Here is a 13,442-nt window from a genome sequence, read left to right on the forward strand (position 1 = left end):
AAGTTTTAAGAAAAGAAATGAAAAAGGATATTAATTGTATGCTTTAGTGTGTCAATACAGGTGGACTTCTCTCAACCTGGAACCTTGAGTACAGTGGCAAAACCATAGATTAACAGAATTGGGAGGAAAACAGGCCAGGTTTTGGCTTAAAATTTTACAGCTTGACCTCTCACTTTGTCCCCATCCTGAGAAGAAGCTCAAAGGACAGTTGATCTCCTGATGAAGACCGACAGAACGTCGTGGACTTGAAGAATTAACAGCAGGCAAAAGACAGTGCAACTGAACCATTAACACTGAAACCACACTGACGACACCAGCAGCAGCATGGAAGAAACCACGTGATGAAAACATGCACGGTGAACTGCAGGCTGGTAAGGACAGTGTGACATGACTGTTTGAAGGCACTGAATGTGATATTTTGCCAGGCTGGGACTTAATCTAAAAGGAAAATACTGAAAAGAAACAGAGAAAAAAACAGATTGTGTTTGCTGGAGATTTAAGGCCACAAAGGACACTGTGAAGAGAAGCGCACAGGGGCCAGTGAGAGGTGAAGCCCAGAGGAGTACGACTGCGATAATACAGGGTATAATTGGGTTTAAATTGAAGCCTGAACTCATGATGGTTTAGAGATGTCCACCAGATCACAACAAAGAGGTAAACAAAAAATAGAAAACACACATACACAAATTGTTACATGTGAAATTATTTTTGGAAAGAATCAGAAGTGAGATAGTTTGAATTCAGAACTCAGTGAAAAGATGCATGAATTAAACCTGATTATAACATACAGAGGCAATGAAGAAACAGCCTACACTCACTGAACATTAACATGAATACATAAAACGCAATGAAGACATGCTTACACTTATACACATGACATAAGTTGGTATTTCGGACCAGAGAGAGAGAAACGGGTAGTTTAAGGACAATAAACACTCTTAACATGGCCTGTTCACACTTCTGGCCTTGAGTAGAAGCTAAAAGACTCTCAAATAGCTTTTCCCCACAGGCCATGAGTAAGACACTGAGCAGTGCTCCTATCCCACCACATCACTACTGTTCATTGTTAGTGCACTATTATTATCAGCTATTTGCTGATTATCTGTTTGCAAAATTGCACACAGGCATAAGTAATCAGGCTCAGGTCTTTCAAGCTCAGGTCTTTTAATGAATTTCATTATCATTATTATTATTATTATTATTATTATTATTATTATTATTACTTCCACTTCCTTTTGTATTTTTCTCTCTTTATTTCTATTTTTATTAGAATTTGTATTCATTTTTTGTATTAAGAGAGACTGGCAAAATAAGAATTTATTTGTACTTTGTAAATTGTAATGTTCCACTTACAATAGAACCTGGACTTAATATAAGCATTAATATAAGCACTTCTTCAGTAGAAGCATTGCTGTCGCTATATAAAGAAAAATTTAATTGTGTTGAATTGAGTTGAATTAAAACTAAATTTAATACAAAACTGAATCCATGGCTGAATTGAAAGGATAAGACAGTGTCATCTAACACAGAAGGCCACTAAGATACAGTATGTGATGAATCTTTATGCTACAGGGAAACTGAAACCAGCATATCCAAGCATTGCAAAGATTCATACGTGTAAATAAAACTGTTATTGCAGCACTGACAAAAGTGGAAGCAACAAGTCTCTATAATGGCACAAAACAAAGACAAGACTTGACTCTTAAGACTTATTTATTCCCCTGTTGCTGAATGTGAGGTGGAGAAAAAAAGAGAGCCAGTCATCAATTAAAATTCCTAAGTGTTCCTAATTCAATCTCAGAGCCCTGGGCCATAGCCATTCGTGAAAGGTTTGGTGGCTTTTTGCCTTTATATGTTTTATTTGACCATTTTTCATTAAATCTAAGATTTAAATAATTTCCAATTTCACAAGTGAATTCAGTTTATATTTAAATTTTACACATCTCTCCTTGGAAACAGTTTTCTTTTTACTTCATGGTCCTGTCTCCCACTGGAATCAGCTCTCACCAAAATCGTATTAATTATTTTATAGCCAGCAGCAGGTCTGCCCATTAAATCTGATGTAAATAAGTGAATTTTGAACGAAACTCTGCTCACAGCTGAACTAATAAATCAAAAAACCACTAGAATGGGAAGCTGCAAAAAACAAGATATTTTCTAGATTTCAGTTCAATTCGAGTTTATTTACCTCAAGGCGCTTTATATTGTAAGGTAGACCCTACAATAATACATACAGACCCTATAAATATTATTGTGCTTGTTACTTGATATTGCTTAGTAAATAGGTCTGTGAATAACAAGCGATGCCCACTGTTCATCTATTCTTCTTTCGTCTCAGAGCTGTGTATTTGAGATAATGAAGCAGATTAGAAAAACAACAAAACAACAAAAAAAAAAAAACGGCTATCGCCTGCCATCAAAATGCACACAAACAGTCATGCCTGTGATGTCCTTGGGGACTAGAATAATGTTTAATTAAAAAAATTATGCCATAAAGAGATTGTACATTTGGCTGTGGTACTGAGTCAGAGGCATTACTGTAAGTAGTGAAGGAGATTTAACCTGACATTCAGTCTGTGGTCATTAGGTGGGCTGTCTCTACAGACCTTTCAGGGAAAGAAGACACATACCTGCACATACGAGCTGAGCTTGTTCAGTGCAAGGATATCATTTGTACCATTTCTTCATTATTTAAACATGAGGTTATATTATCATCATACTTATGCAATGTATCATGATGGGGCGATCGTGGCTCAAGAGTTGGCAGGTTGTCTTGTAATCGGAAGGTTGCCAGTTCGAGCCCTGGCTTGGACAGTCTCGGTCGTTGTGTCCTTGGGCAGGACACTTCACACGTTGCCTACTGGTGGTGGTCAGAGGTGGTGGCGCCAGTGTCCGGCAGCCTCGCCTCTGTCAGTGCGCCCCAGGGTGGCTGTGGCTACAATGTAGCTTGCCATTACCTGTGTGTGTGAATGGGTGGATGACTGGATGTGTAAAGCGTTATACAAATACAGGCCATTTACCTGTGCAGAGTATGGAAATACAGATCTTGTGGCAGTTTTTCAGGTGTGGCATGAAGGGTGTAAAAATCTGACCAAGCTTTAGATAAATGTTAATCTACAAGATTGTAAAGACTCTAGTTGATGGGGTTCTCATAGCCTGCTTAAAAGTACAGATTTTTCTCCATAATGTCCATAAACTAATAGGTTTACGGTTGTCAGAGTCTCTCTATGCTCCTCTTTTCTGTCTTCTTGTTACCCTCATGGCAAATGGCAGACCTACAAGCCTGGTTCTTTTAGACCTCTCGTCCTGCTTTAAGGAAGTTTTTCTTCCCAACTGTCACCATGTCTTTGCTTGCAAAGGATCATCTGCTCATTAAGGTTGTTACGTCCCTCTGCAGCCTCTAATCTGCTCAGTGTGTTCAGCTGGTGCTGGCCACACCTAGTCAGGTGTGGATAAAAGCATACCTGAGGCAAGCGTCCAGAGAGCTCACTAGTCTTTGCCTTGGTGGTACCAGCCATTTGAGCCAACCTGCTATGCCATTTTAAGATAAAGCTTCTTCACACTAACACTCTGTTATTCATCTCCGTTTTTATGTTGCGGCTTTGAGCCGGGTCGTAACAAAGGTAATATTGTGGAGTCTTGTCCTTATAAGTGGCTTGAAACAACTGGTGTTGTGAACTATCCATCCATACATTCTGCTCCACTTATGCAACTTATCCAATTCAGGGTCACAGGGGGACTTGAGCCTATACCAGGTAACATAGGACAGGAGGTAGGGTACACCCTGGACAGGTTCCCAGTCTGTAGCAGGGCTAATACGGAGAGACAAACAACCATACACACTCACATTCACACCTATGGGCAATTTAAAATCACCAGTTAATTTAAACCCAATACCTGCATGACAGGGTACCCAGGGGGAACCCACGCAAACACAGGGAGAACATGCAAACTCCGCACAGATGGTGGATTCTAACCCAGGACCGTCTTGCTGTGAGGCAGCAGTACTAATCACCGCACTACTGTGCTGCCTCCTGTTGTGAACAAGTGCTTTATAAATATAACTGAGTGTAATTAGTGTGTCTGAGTATCAACAACAGACTCTCTTTCTCTGTTTTTAATCACAATCTTTTATTCAAAAGAAGCCCAAAAACACATAGCAATGACACATCTGAACAGCGATAAATATCAGTTGAAATATACATCACATTTGCTGTATTTGCATGTAAAAGCCTTTTTCATCAGCCTTGGGTTTTTTTGTTATTCCATTGCTTCTATTAGTTTACATTATTCACTGCCTCCACTCCATTACACTCACACTCTTTGTGCCACTAATATGAATTTTCTTTCGTTGTACATAATGAAAAAGTGACTGGAAAACACCCACAATCCATCAGCGAGATTGTCTACTGCAGTAAACTAATCCCATTACTGTGAGTTATTTTATTGTATTACAGTATTCAATTGCATTAATGAATATTCTCAACAATATACTGATTTTCAGTCACTGGTTGTTGGCTTTACAGACATGGCAGCCAGAAAATGTATAAACAATACATACATAATAATACATCAATACTTTAGACATACTACCACTAAAGGAGAAGCTGTGCTCAAACTTGTTCTTTAAAGTTTGCTTTAAGCGTTTAAATTGTACCTAAGATGATCTAGATGCAATTGCAAAGGCCAAAGCCACAGTGTCTCCTGTCTCATCTGATTTACTCTAGCATTTATTTTACACCCAACAGCGCTGATAACAACATATGCTGCTACATCGCAACTCTTGCAAAGACAAAAAATAAATACATACACTGGGTAGAGCAAAGTAAAACAGGCACAAATAACCAGACTGTTACCTGGAATGGCTCTGTTTACATGCTAGCCTATTATTCTGTGCCCAGATTGCTGACATCAGAGAATCAGTTCCTATTAAAAGGGCTTAAAACAAATGTGGAACAGACTTTTATACCTTCTCCTTCAGATCAGCTGTGTCAAATCCAGAAGCTTTTAAAAACCCACTTGTACAGACTCATATTTGCATAATGTGTTGAAAGGTCTTTTTTAATGTTTAAATGTGTCCCTTTCTTGTGAATAATATTGCTATTGTTCTCTTTTTCTCTTGTGTATTTTCTATTTTTCTTTTTGGTAATTTTTGCAAAACACCTTGTATCGCCAGTTCATCAAATAAAGTTTATCTTTACTGTGCACACACATCACATGAACACAAAAATAAAATGCAAGAAGCATATATCCAAAAAGGTCAGGCGTTTTAGCTTTAAGGGGGGCTACATATTTACAGAGAAGCATAGAGCTGCCAAAGCATCACATTTACTTTGAGAAAAGACAAGCGAGCCGTTTTTCATTTTGTTTCCTTTTTCTTTTAAACTTCTCAACGGTACGCAAATGAGATCACAAAAGACTTTTACGCAAAGCAAATACAGACGTCGGATTCAATCATCACAATTTATCCACTTAAGTAAGAAAGCAGAAATAAGCAGCAGTTGGAAACGAGAAAATATGATGAATTACTGCGCTGTTTGATTAAAGCTGTTGTAGAGAGGACCCTATAATGCCCAAATAAACCCCTCATATTTGCTACCTGCAGGAAATTACATCCACCGAATGAAATAAGTCCTAAGAGGCTTTTTGGTTCTGATAGGTAAATACATTCTTCAGTGTTACATGACCAACCTAAAATGAAAGGAGTAAGGAGTAAGCTGGAAAGGCACTTATGTCAGGCTGCCGAAAGGAACAAAATTGGTCTTGATAAACAAAAATGTTGTGATTTTTTTTTTCCACCAATGTGCTATAATGGATGTAGAATAAGTGTGTGTGGTAGTAATAAAATAGTTGACAAAAAGGCAGAAAAGCATCGATTTTGCCACTTTGATCACTTAATCCTTAAAATATGTTTTTCTTTCTCAGTTCATGTGTGAGTTTCTCTGCTACTGTTCATGTGGCCCTAATTAACCAGAGGAGGAGCTAGTGGTCAGGGCAGTGACTGTGGGAGGTTCAGCTGCAGTTACAACAGAGTTTAGCATCGAGGCTGCTGTGGTAGTGGCCGGTCCGGTTCCTGGGTAAGTGGACTGAAACTTACATGCAGGGGTGGAGCGGTGCAGGTCTGCTGCAGTGTGAGTCGTTGGTGAGCCCGGCGGGTGAGGTGAGATCTTCAGAGAGAAGAAGAACAAAAGAAAGAGCAAGATGGGAACATGAAAAAGGGGAAGACAATAGAGAAATTACAAAAAAAAAAGAGGCATGACATGAATGCACGCAGTGGATGTTTGATCTTTTGTTTTTGTAAGTGGGGTTTTATTTACTCAACCAAATGAAATATCTCCAAGACTGCAATAAAAAAAAAATCAGTGGGTTCTTACTTATTGAAACTAAATATATTTTTTATTCGTAAAATGGTCAAAATCTTAAAAATATATAGATATGTCAAGCAACACAGACCGATTGTGCTTATGTGTGCAGAGGCCCATTATGAGCCACGAGAAACGCTTAAAGACTAAAACTGTAAGCGATTTCTTTTTTCACAATTGTCATCATTGATTTATATGACACACTAGATCTGCTGTTTTCATCATCATCATCATCTGTATGAGGCATAAAAATCTATAAACACCGCCTTTCAGTCAGAGGCACTCTGTTATGTATTTGGTCCCTGGTGTGATTTAAATAACATTTTTTCTTTTGTTTTCCAGTTTTAACCGTTTACTTTTGTTTCTTATGTTTTCTTTTCCACGTCTCCCTTTATTTTGCCTGCGTGTATTTTCCTGTCATACCTATTAGTCTCATGTTTTCTCCTCTTTTGGATCAAAGGGACCTACACAAAGCGCATCCATAATTTCTGTGACTTTTGGAGAAAGTTGGCATTATATAACCTTGAAAAGCTGATTAAGCACTGGAAGAGCCTCATCAGAGCCACTCTGTCGTCTAATGCACCTCACTGCTCTTGTACTAGTTATCTAAATGGACACCATGAAGCGCCACACTGCACAGACTGAGTCAGAGCTTTTTCTTCCCTCTTTCCCTCCTCTAAACCTAATCACTTTCGCTGGCACTTTCAGAATTTTTTCTAATCATTGCCTCTGCAGCAGCATTAATTCACAAACCTTCAATTAGCTGCTCTCACACACAAATGCACACACCTGCCTGCTGATTAATACAGAAGTGACGCACTTATGATGCAGAGAGTCTCCACTGTTCTTCTAATATTAGTGAAACAAAAATAACACATGCCTTTCTTTTGATCTAGTGCTGCACTAAATTGATTTAAATCTCTGTTCTTTTTTATTTTTCCAAATCCCTTTAATTCCCATTATGCAATACATGCCATCACCTCAGCTCCACATGAGCACACACACTGGTTACCTGGCTGCTCTGGGGATCGTGATAGACCTGGTTACGCGGGGACAGCAGGATGCAGTCTTGTGCTGTGGTTTTCTCAGTGCGCGGGACACTGGGGTCACCATCATCTACATCATTGGCAACGCACCTCATGGTCCTCACACACAGCACCTGAAGGGTCATGACAATATTAGTGCTGTTATTATCTTTAGAGGGTTGCTACACATCAGCCTTCTCTGCAACATAACATACTGTTGAAGGTGTACAGACTAGAGAATAACAGTATTCTGGATCCAGGTTTGTTTTTTCAGAAAAAAAGGATTGTAATACACTTGAAATAAAAATGTTGCACTCTATAACCAGAATAATAATACTGCTAAAGATGAGTCTCAACCATAGGGGTAAAACAATCCTAGATAGCAGCACTGGAACCAAAGAGTGAAACCATATCACTGATTTTTTTTCTACTTACACATATTGCACTAAAACATATTTTTTCATGTTTTCTGTATTCGAAAAATATTAATACTGAGTTTAGCTTCATGGCTTCACTGTTTAATAACTGTGGGAGACAGAGTTTAACTAATCCTGCAACAAAACATTTTAACAACATGGTCACATAATTTGTAGTCTAGGCTTCCGAGGCAGTGAGAAAGAGAATTGCAATAAGCAAGGTAATAGTGAAAAACAACAACATTTCCTCAGTGGCAGCAACTGTTAGGAAACAGAGAGACAAAAAGCAGAACAGTAAACCTCTTCTTGTGCATACAGGTGTCCATACCAACTGCAGACACAGACACTCAGTAGGGAGTGTCAAACTAAGCCTTTATCCTTTTCCAAGCCCAAAGGAAGGAGAACAAAGTGAAAACACTGATATTAAACCAAATGATTTCTTATTTTTGTTTCTAAATTAAAGCAATTATTAATAACGTTGTTATTTTGTACTGATAGTCTGAACCATCAAACTCATTCTAGTTATGTGAAATTAGTCGTGTATATTCTTTAATTTCTTTAAGGTTTTAGAGGAGGGGTGTATAATAATCATAGCTGACAGGCATGTGTCTGTCAAGTTGCTCGTTTTCTGCTTTTTCTTTTGTGTTTCTGTGTTCACCCAGCTGTGTGAGTTTATTCTTCACTGCTTTGTTTTCTTGACATTTTCTGATTAACTTCCTTTTTAAATTTGAAGGTTAGCTCTTTTATTCCTTTTCACACACTCAGTATTGTTTTGATCTTAATACGGTTCACCTCTGTCTTATCGCCACTTTCTCCAGCATGTATAAATTCAGCCTATTTTGCTTCACACTTTTTCAAGTTGTTGTTTTTTCTCCCTTAGTTCCCAGGGATTTCTATGTGTTGCTTTTTAGCGTTTTTGGAGTTGGTCTTTTAATTTAGCTAGTGATTTTGTTTCTCTTGTTATCAGTCTGGCATGTTCTCTCTGCACTTGGATCAGCTTTGGGAAATTTATTGACAATATGACAGCATCCAAAAAATGACAAAAAATCATATTGTAGATTTATTCTTTATTATTGCTGAACTCTAATTTATTGGATATTTTGACTTTAACTTTGATATATATATTTTTCTGATGATAGACATTTATCAGGACATCTAAACTGGATACCACAATACATGCCAGCTTTGCTCCAGACTGATGGTTGCTGAAAAAACTATTTTAATAAAAAAATTAATAATTTTTAAATGATTGTTTTTCACAAAATGTGGGAGAAACATTCCTTGTGAATTTAATGACATTTAAATTAAAGGCAAACATCTCTTTTCTTTAAAAAAAAATGTGGACATGTTTTAGTAACCACAGTTTTGAGCAGTGTTGAATCACCTGCTGTGATTGGTAGATGAAAAATGATATGAAAACATAATTTAAAGTAAAATGAAGCTGCAATAGATAGAGCCCTAAACTATGATTATATTCCTATTCTTATACAGCACTGATGAAGCAGTGGGTCAAACTGATGCAGTTTGTAGAAACTGATGTTACCTTCAAAAAAATCACTGTTCACAACAGTTCAACAGTTAACAAACACAATGAGTTGAGATCAGATAAACAAGATGTAAGATGCTAATTAGCGGGCTTTAACAGCACTGCTATGGTGAGAAGAAATTCAACGTACTTTTCTGAAGCTCTGTTTAAAGTTGTCTGATAGGAAACCATAGAGAAACGGATTGGCACATGAGTTGGCATAAGACAAGATGACAGCAAAGAAGTAGATGCCAGCAGTGGCACTGGACTCCGGGATGATGACCACCAGATTGACCATATTGATGATGAAGAACGGCAGCCAGCAGAGCACAAACACCACCACAATCACCACCACCATTCGGGTCACTTTGCGCTCTGAGCGTCGGCGTTTAGAGAAACCAACCCGTGCCCCAGAGGACTTCACCTGCAAATTAACAATAAAAAGATTTGAATTATAATGACGAGGATGGAAATCGTGCCTTTCTGTTGACTGAGAAAAGAATATCAACTTAAAAATGTGCTTTTTAATGAGCTTCATGAAATATCTACCTTGATGACAATAAGAAGGTAACAGAGGCAAATGATGAGCAGTGGTCCAAAGAAACCCACTGTGGCAGTGTAGAGAATGAAGGCTGTTGACCACACATCCTTCGGCTCTGGCCAGATCATGTTGCAGGAGTTAAATGTATCCTAAAGAAAAATGAATATTGAACAAATAAAGTAAATTCAGAATTGAATCGGAATCTGACAGACAGTCAACAACAAAATCTGGAAGTTAATCCACTGCTTTCCATCACATCCATTAATTTTAAATGTCAATCATCATCTTCATCTTCTACTTCTTCTTGTTCATCCTCCTCCTCCTTTAGGGGTCACTACAGCAAATCACCTGCCCACATTTCACCCTATTCCTCTGCTACACCAACCCTCTGCACGTTCTCCTTCACTATATCCATGAATCTTATCTTTTAGTCTTCCTCTTTTCTTCCTGCATGACTGCTGCCTGTTTAACATCCTTTGTCCGATATATCCACTATCCCTCCTTTGCACATACCAAGCCGTTTCAGCTTTGTCTGTCTTTGAGCTTAACAACGTCTGCTCGTTTAAATTGTTGTTGCAGAAACACTTTTCTTTTTCATAAACTTTACACAAGTGCATCTTTGCAAATACACTTGTATTCATGTCTGTGGAATAAACAGCTTCCATGTCAGCTGGCATTTTGATAGTGTTTTATTTCACATTGTATCATCAAATAAAGGCACTTTTGACTGCCAATTTCCAGCACTTAGACCTAGCATCACACTTTCAGTGTGGTGGTACCACTTGACTAGCATTTGACTTAGCTGTCTTGACTCACTGGATACTTTACCAGACCATAAACAAATGTTCTTTGTGCCTTCAGTTAATATTGATTGAAGTAGGAAAAGACTTTCTCGGAAAGGAGGTTAAGTTGGCACGTAGCTCTTTATCTTGCATGGAACCAAATGTGCATTAGCCAGATTCTCATGACAGATAACACATGTAGACTGTTGACACCATTGTTTCAGCAGAAGCAGAAAGACATCTTACATTTGAGATATTATGTGGTGGTTTGGACCATACTGGAAAGGAATTAGTTTTCTTATTTGTTGACCTCCATGCTTTCAGGGCATATTTAGACTGCAATGCTTCTCATTATCTGGTAATTCATCCAAGGTGCACCGACAGACACGTTCGTTCAAAGAATTTTTAGGATATTATATTTACCTCTCAGTGAGTGTACAGAAAAGATTGACATGATAATATAACAACTCATTCAACTTGAAGTGCAGTTGTATATTGCATAATCATAACATATGGTTTTGAAAAAATATGATGGTGCCTCATGGTGCACTGGTTGCACTATTTGGGAACCACTTGATTTGAGTACCTCCATCAAATTCCTGCTTTTTTTGTTTGTTTTGTTATACTGCAATTAGAATCATTGCTAAAGCGAAATGCATTGCACTGCATTATGTGAATGAATATTTCAAAGAATGGGGAATTATGTTTAGCTTAGCTTAACACAAATACAGAAATACCAGGGAGTGAGCTAGAACTCCAAGTAGTCTCCAAAAGAACAGTCGAACATATTATTGTCAAATGTTTTTTTTTACTTTAGCAAACAGTCGTGAAGGTCAAACACACTTTATAAAAAAAAAATATAGTACCATTAACAGTGCTGAAAATTCAGTGTTTTTAACATGTTTCACAAAAACCCTCTTGTGACATTTAGCTTGGATTTTTGTAACTATTATTATTTCTTTTTCTTGTTATTATTATTTACAGTTTTTGTTTTACTGGTAACATTTGTCGTTTATAGTTGTTCCTTCTTTAAAAAAAATACCTTTGTTCAAAGATTGTAGAGGAACGTAGTTATTATATGGCCATTAAACCAGTGCTTAATTCTCGCTTTAGGAGCGGTCATATTACCATGCTTCGGTGTCCTATCTGAAGTTTTCACTGGCACACGACTGAATTGTATACCTGCACATCAGAGAAGATGACCACTGGCAGGACCACCACAAAGGAAACGGCCCACACAGCTGCGCTCACTACCTTCGCTATGCGGGGGTGTCTCCACTTGGTGCTGCGGATTGGATGAACCACAGCCAGGTAACGGTCAATCGACATTACTGTGAGACAGAAGATAGACGTAAACTGGTTCATGGAGTCTGCAGTCATGACCACGCGGCACAGGAAAGAGCCAAAGGGCCAATAGGAGAGTACATTCTGTGTGGTAAGAAAGGGGAGCCCGACGATGTACAGCTCATCAGCCACAGCCAGGTTCAGGATGTAGATATTGGTGACTGTTTTCATTTTGGCATAGCGCAGCACCACATAGATCGCCAAAGTGTTGCCGGTCAGACCCACCACGAAGACTGTGAGGGATATGACTGCGGTCATCAGAGTGCTGCTACCCTGAAAGGGGACACTCTGAGTGGAAATGTTGGAGGAGATGTTGAAAAGGCGAGGATAAGAGAAGAGGATAGGTGAGGATGTAGAGGAGTTGAGCTCGGATGAAAAGGGATGCCAGAGGTTTTGGTCTTGTTGCTCCATTGTTCACAGTCCATGTGGTGGCTTGATTCCAGTGATTTAGAAGAAACTCTTTCCTCCTTCTTCTTTTCCCATGCTTTCAAGACAGAAGCCGGAGCAGCCCCCACGCTTTAAAATGTGAAGTAAAACGATGAAAAGGTGATTTTGAACTATAAAAAAGGAACAATCCAGTTTGTCTCAATCAACAGTCCGTGCACAAGAAAGACCAATAATCACTACATTAAACTCCTCCGATAATTCTAAAGCTTTGTGTGCGCCCCGTGCGCCCTGAGCGAACTCCAGTGAGGCAGGTGTTCCACATCCTAGCGTATCATACACGTAGCTTCACAGTAGTGTAGTCGTATGAGGAATTAGACTGTAAGCAGTTGAGTCACAGATGATGATGTGCTGTATTTGTCAGCTCTATCTTTGCTTCTTCTTTTTTTTTTTAAATAGATCTGACTGTTTACGTCTCTTTTGATCTGACTTTGGAACCACTCACAAGTCATCCGGCGTGTTGTGCGTCAAGCTGTGAATGGTGCCACCGCTTTTACGCACGACACATCTTTTTGACTACACGCTCTATAATTATGAATGTGTCATTAATGAATGCGTGTGCTAAGGTTGAATATCTTGAGCCTTTGTTTAAAGGCTCGATGCGTTTAGAGGAGAACATTTTTAAATCGCGCAGAGTAAAGATTTATGCAGAGATCAAGACAAGAACGGGCTTACTATGTCTAGAAGAGGAAAAGTCAGAGTCTCTCTGTAATCAGATTCAAATAATCAGTCCCCGAACAAAGTCACGTCTGTTTTCCGATTCCTGAGTATTTGTCCAGTATTGATTGAAAGTTGTTTTCTAGCTCTCTTCGCTGTTCGCTGTCTGGGGTGCTGAGCAGAATGTACTGGCAAGCAGCTCTGCTGCTTTTTCTTCAACTTTCTGCCCACACAGCTCTGCTGCTTGCTTGATAGGATTTATAAAGAAAGAGAGAGAGAGAGAGAGAGTGAGTGAGTGAGTGAGTGAGTGAGTGAGTGAGTGAGTGAGTGAGTGAGTGAGTGAGTG

At 38.8% G+C, this 13,442-nt stretch overlaps 1 protein-coding gene across 2 annotated transcripts; it reads right to left on the reverse strand.

Annotated features, from left to right (window-relative positions):
- Nucleotides 1–4,813: 4,813 nt before the first annotated feature.
- LOC102213395 (somatostatin-like receptor F_48D10.1) lies at nt 4,814–13,106 on the reverse strand. Of its 2 annotated transcripts, none has more exons than XM_005735674.1 (5): nt 11,906–13,106; nt 9,878–10,018; nt 9,480–9,752; nt 7,375–7,521; nt 4,814–6,167 (listed from the first exon to the last, which is right to left on the reverse strand). In XM_005735674.1, exons 1-5 carry the CDS (start codon nt 12,404–12,406, stop codon nt 5,967–5,969), a joined length of 1,263 nt encoding a protein of 420 aa, XP_005735731.1. In that variant the 5' UTR covers nt 12,407–13,106; the 3' UTR covers nt 4,814–5,966. The 2 variants fall into 2 exon arrangements, with proteins under 2 accessions (XP_005735731.1, XP_005735730.1); XM_005735673.1 differs by having other exon boundaries at nt 11,834–13,106.
- Between the last annotated feature and the right edge of the window lie 336 nt (nt 13,107–13,442).

The sequence above is a fragment of the Pundamilia nyererei genome, unplaced genomic scaffold (genome assembly GCF_000239375.1).
Source record: "Pundamilia nyererei isolate P.nyererei 1_Seehausen unplaced genomic scaffold, PunNye1.0 scaffold00065, whole genome shotgun sequence".
Classification (NCBI taxonomy): domain Eukaryota; kingdom Metazoa; phylum Chordata; class Actinopteri; order Cichliformes; family Cichlidae; genus Pundamilia; species Pundamilia nyererei.

Excerpts from the sequence above, each read along its gene's own strand:
- LOC102213395 (XM_005735673.1), bottom strand. The coding sequence starts at position 12,406 with ATGGAGCAACAAGACCAAAACCTCTGGCATCCCTTTTCATCCGAGCTC. Across the intron at positions 10,019-11,833 it reads TCATCTTCTCTGATGTGCAG|GATACATTTAACTCCTGCAA; the intron begins GTATACAATTCA and ends ATTTTTCTTTAG. Across the intron at positions 9,753-9,877 it reads ACCTTCTTATTGTCATCAAG|GTGAAGTCCTCTGGGGCACG; the intron begins GTAGATATTTCA and ends GTTAATTTGCAG.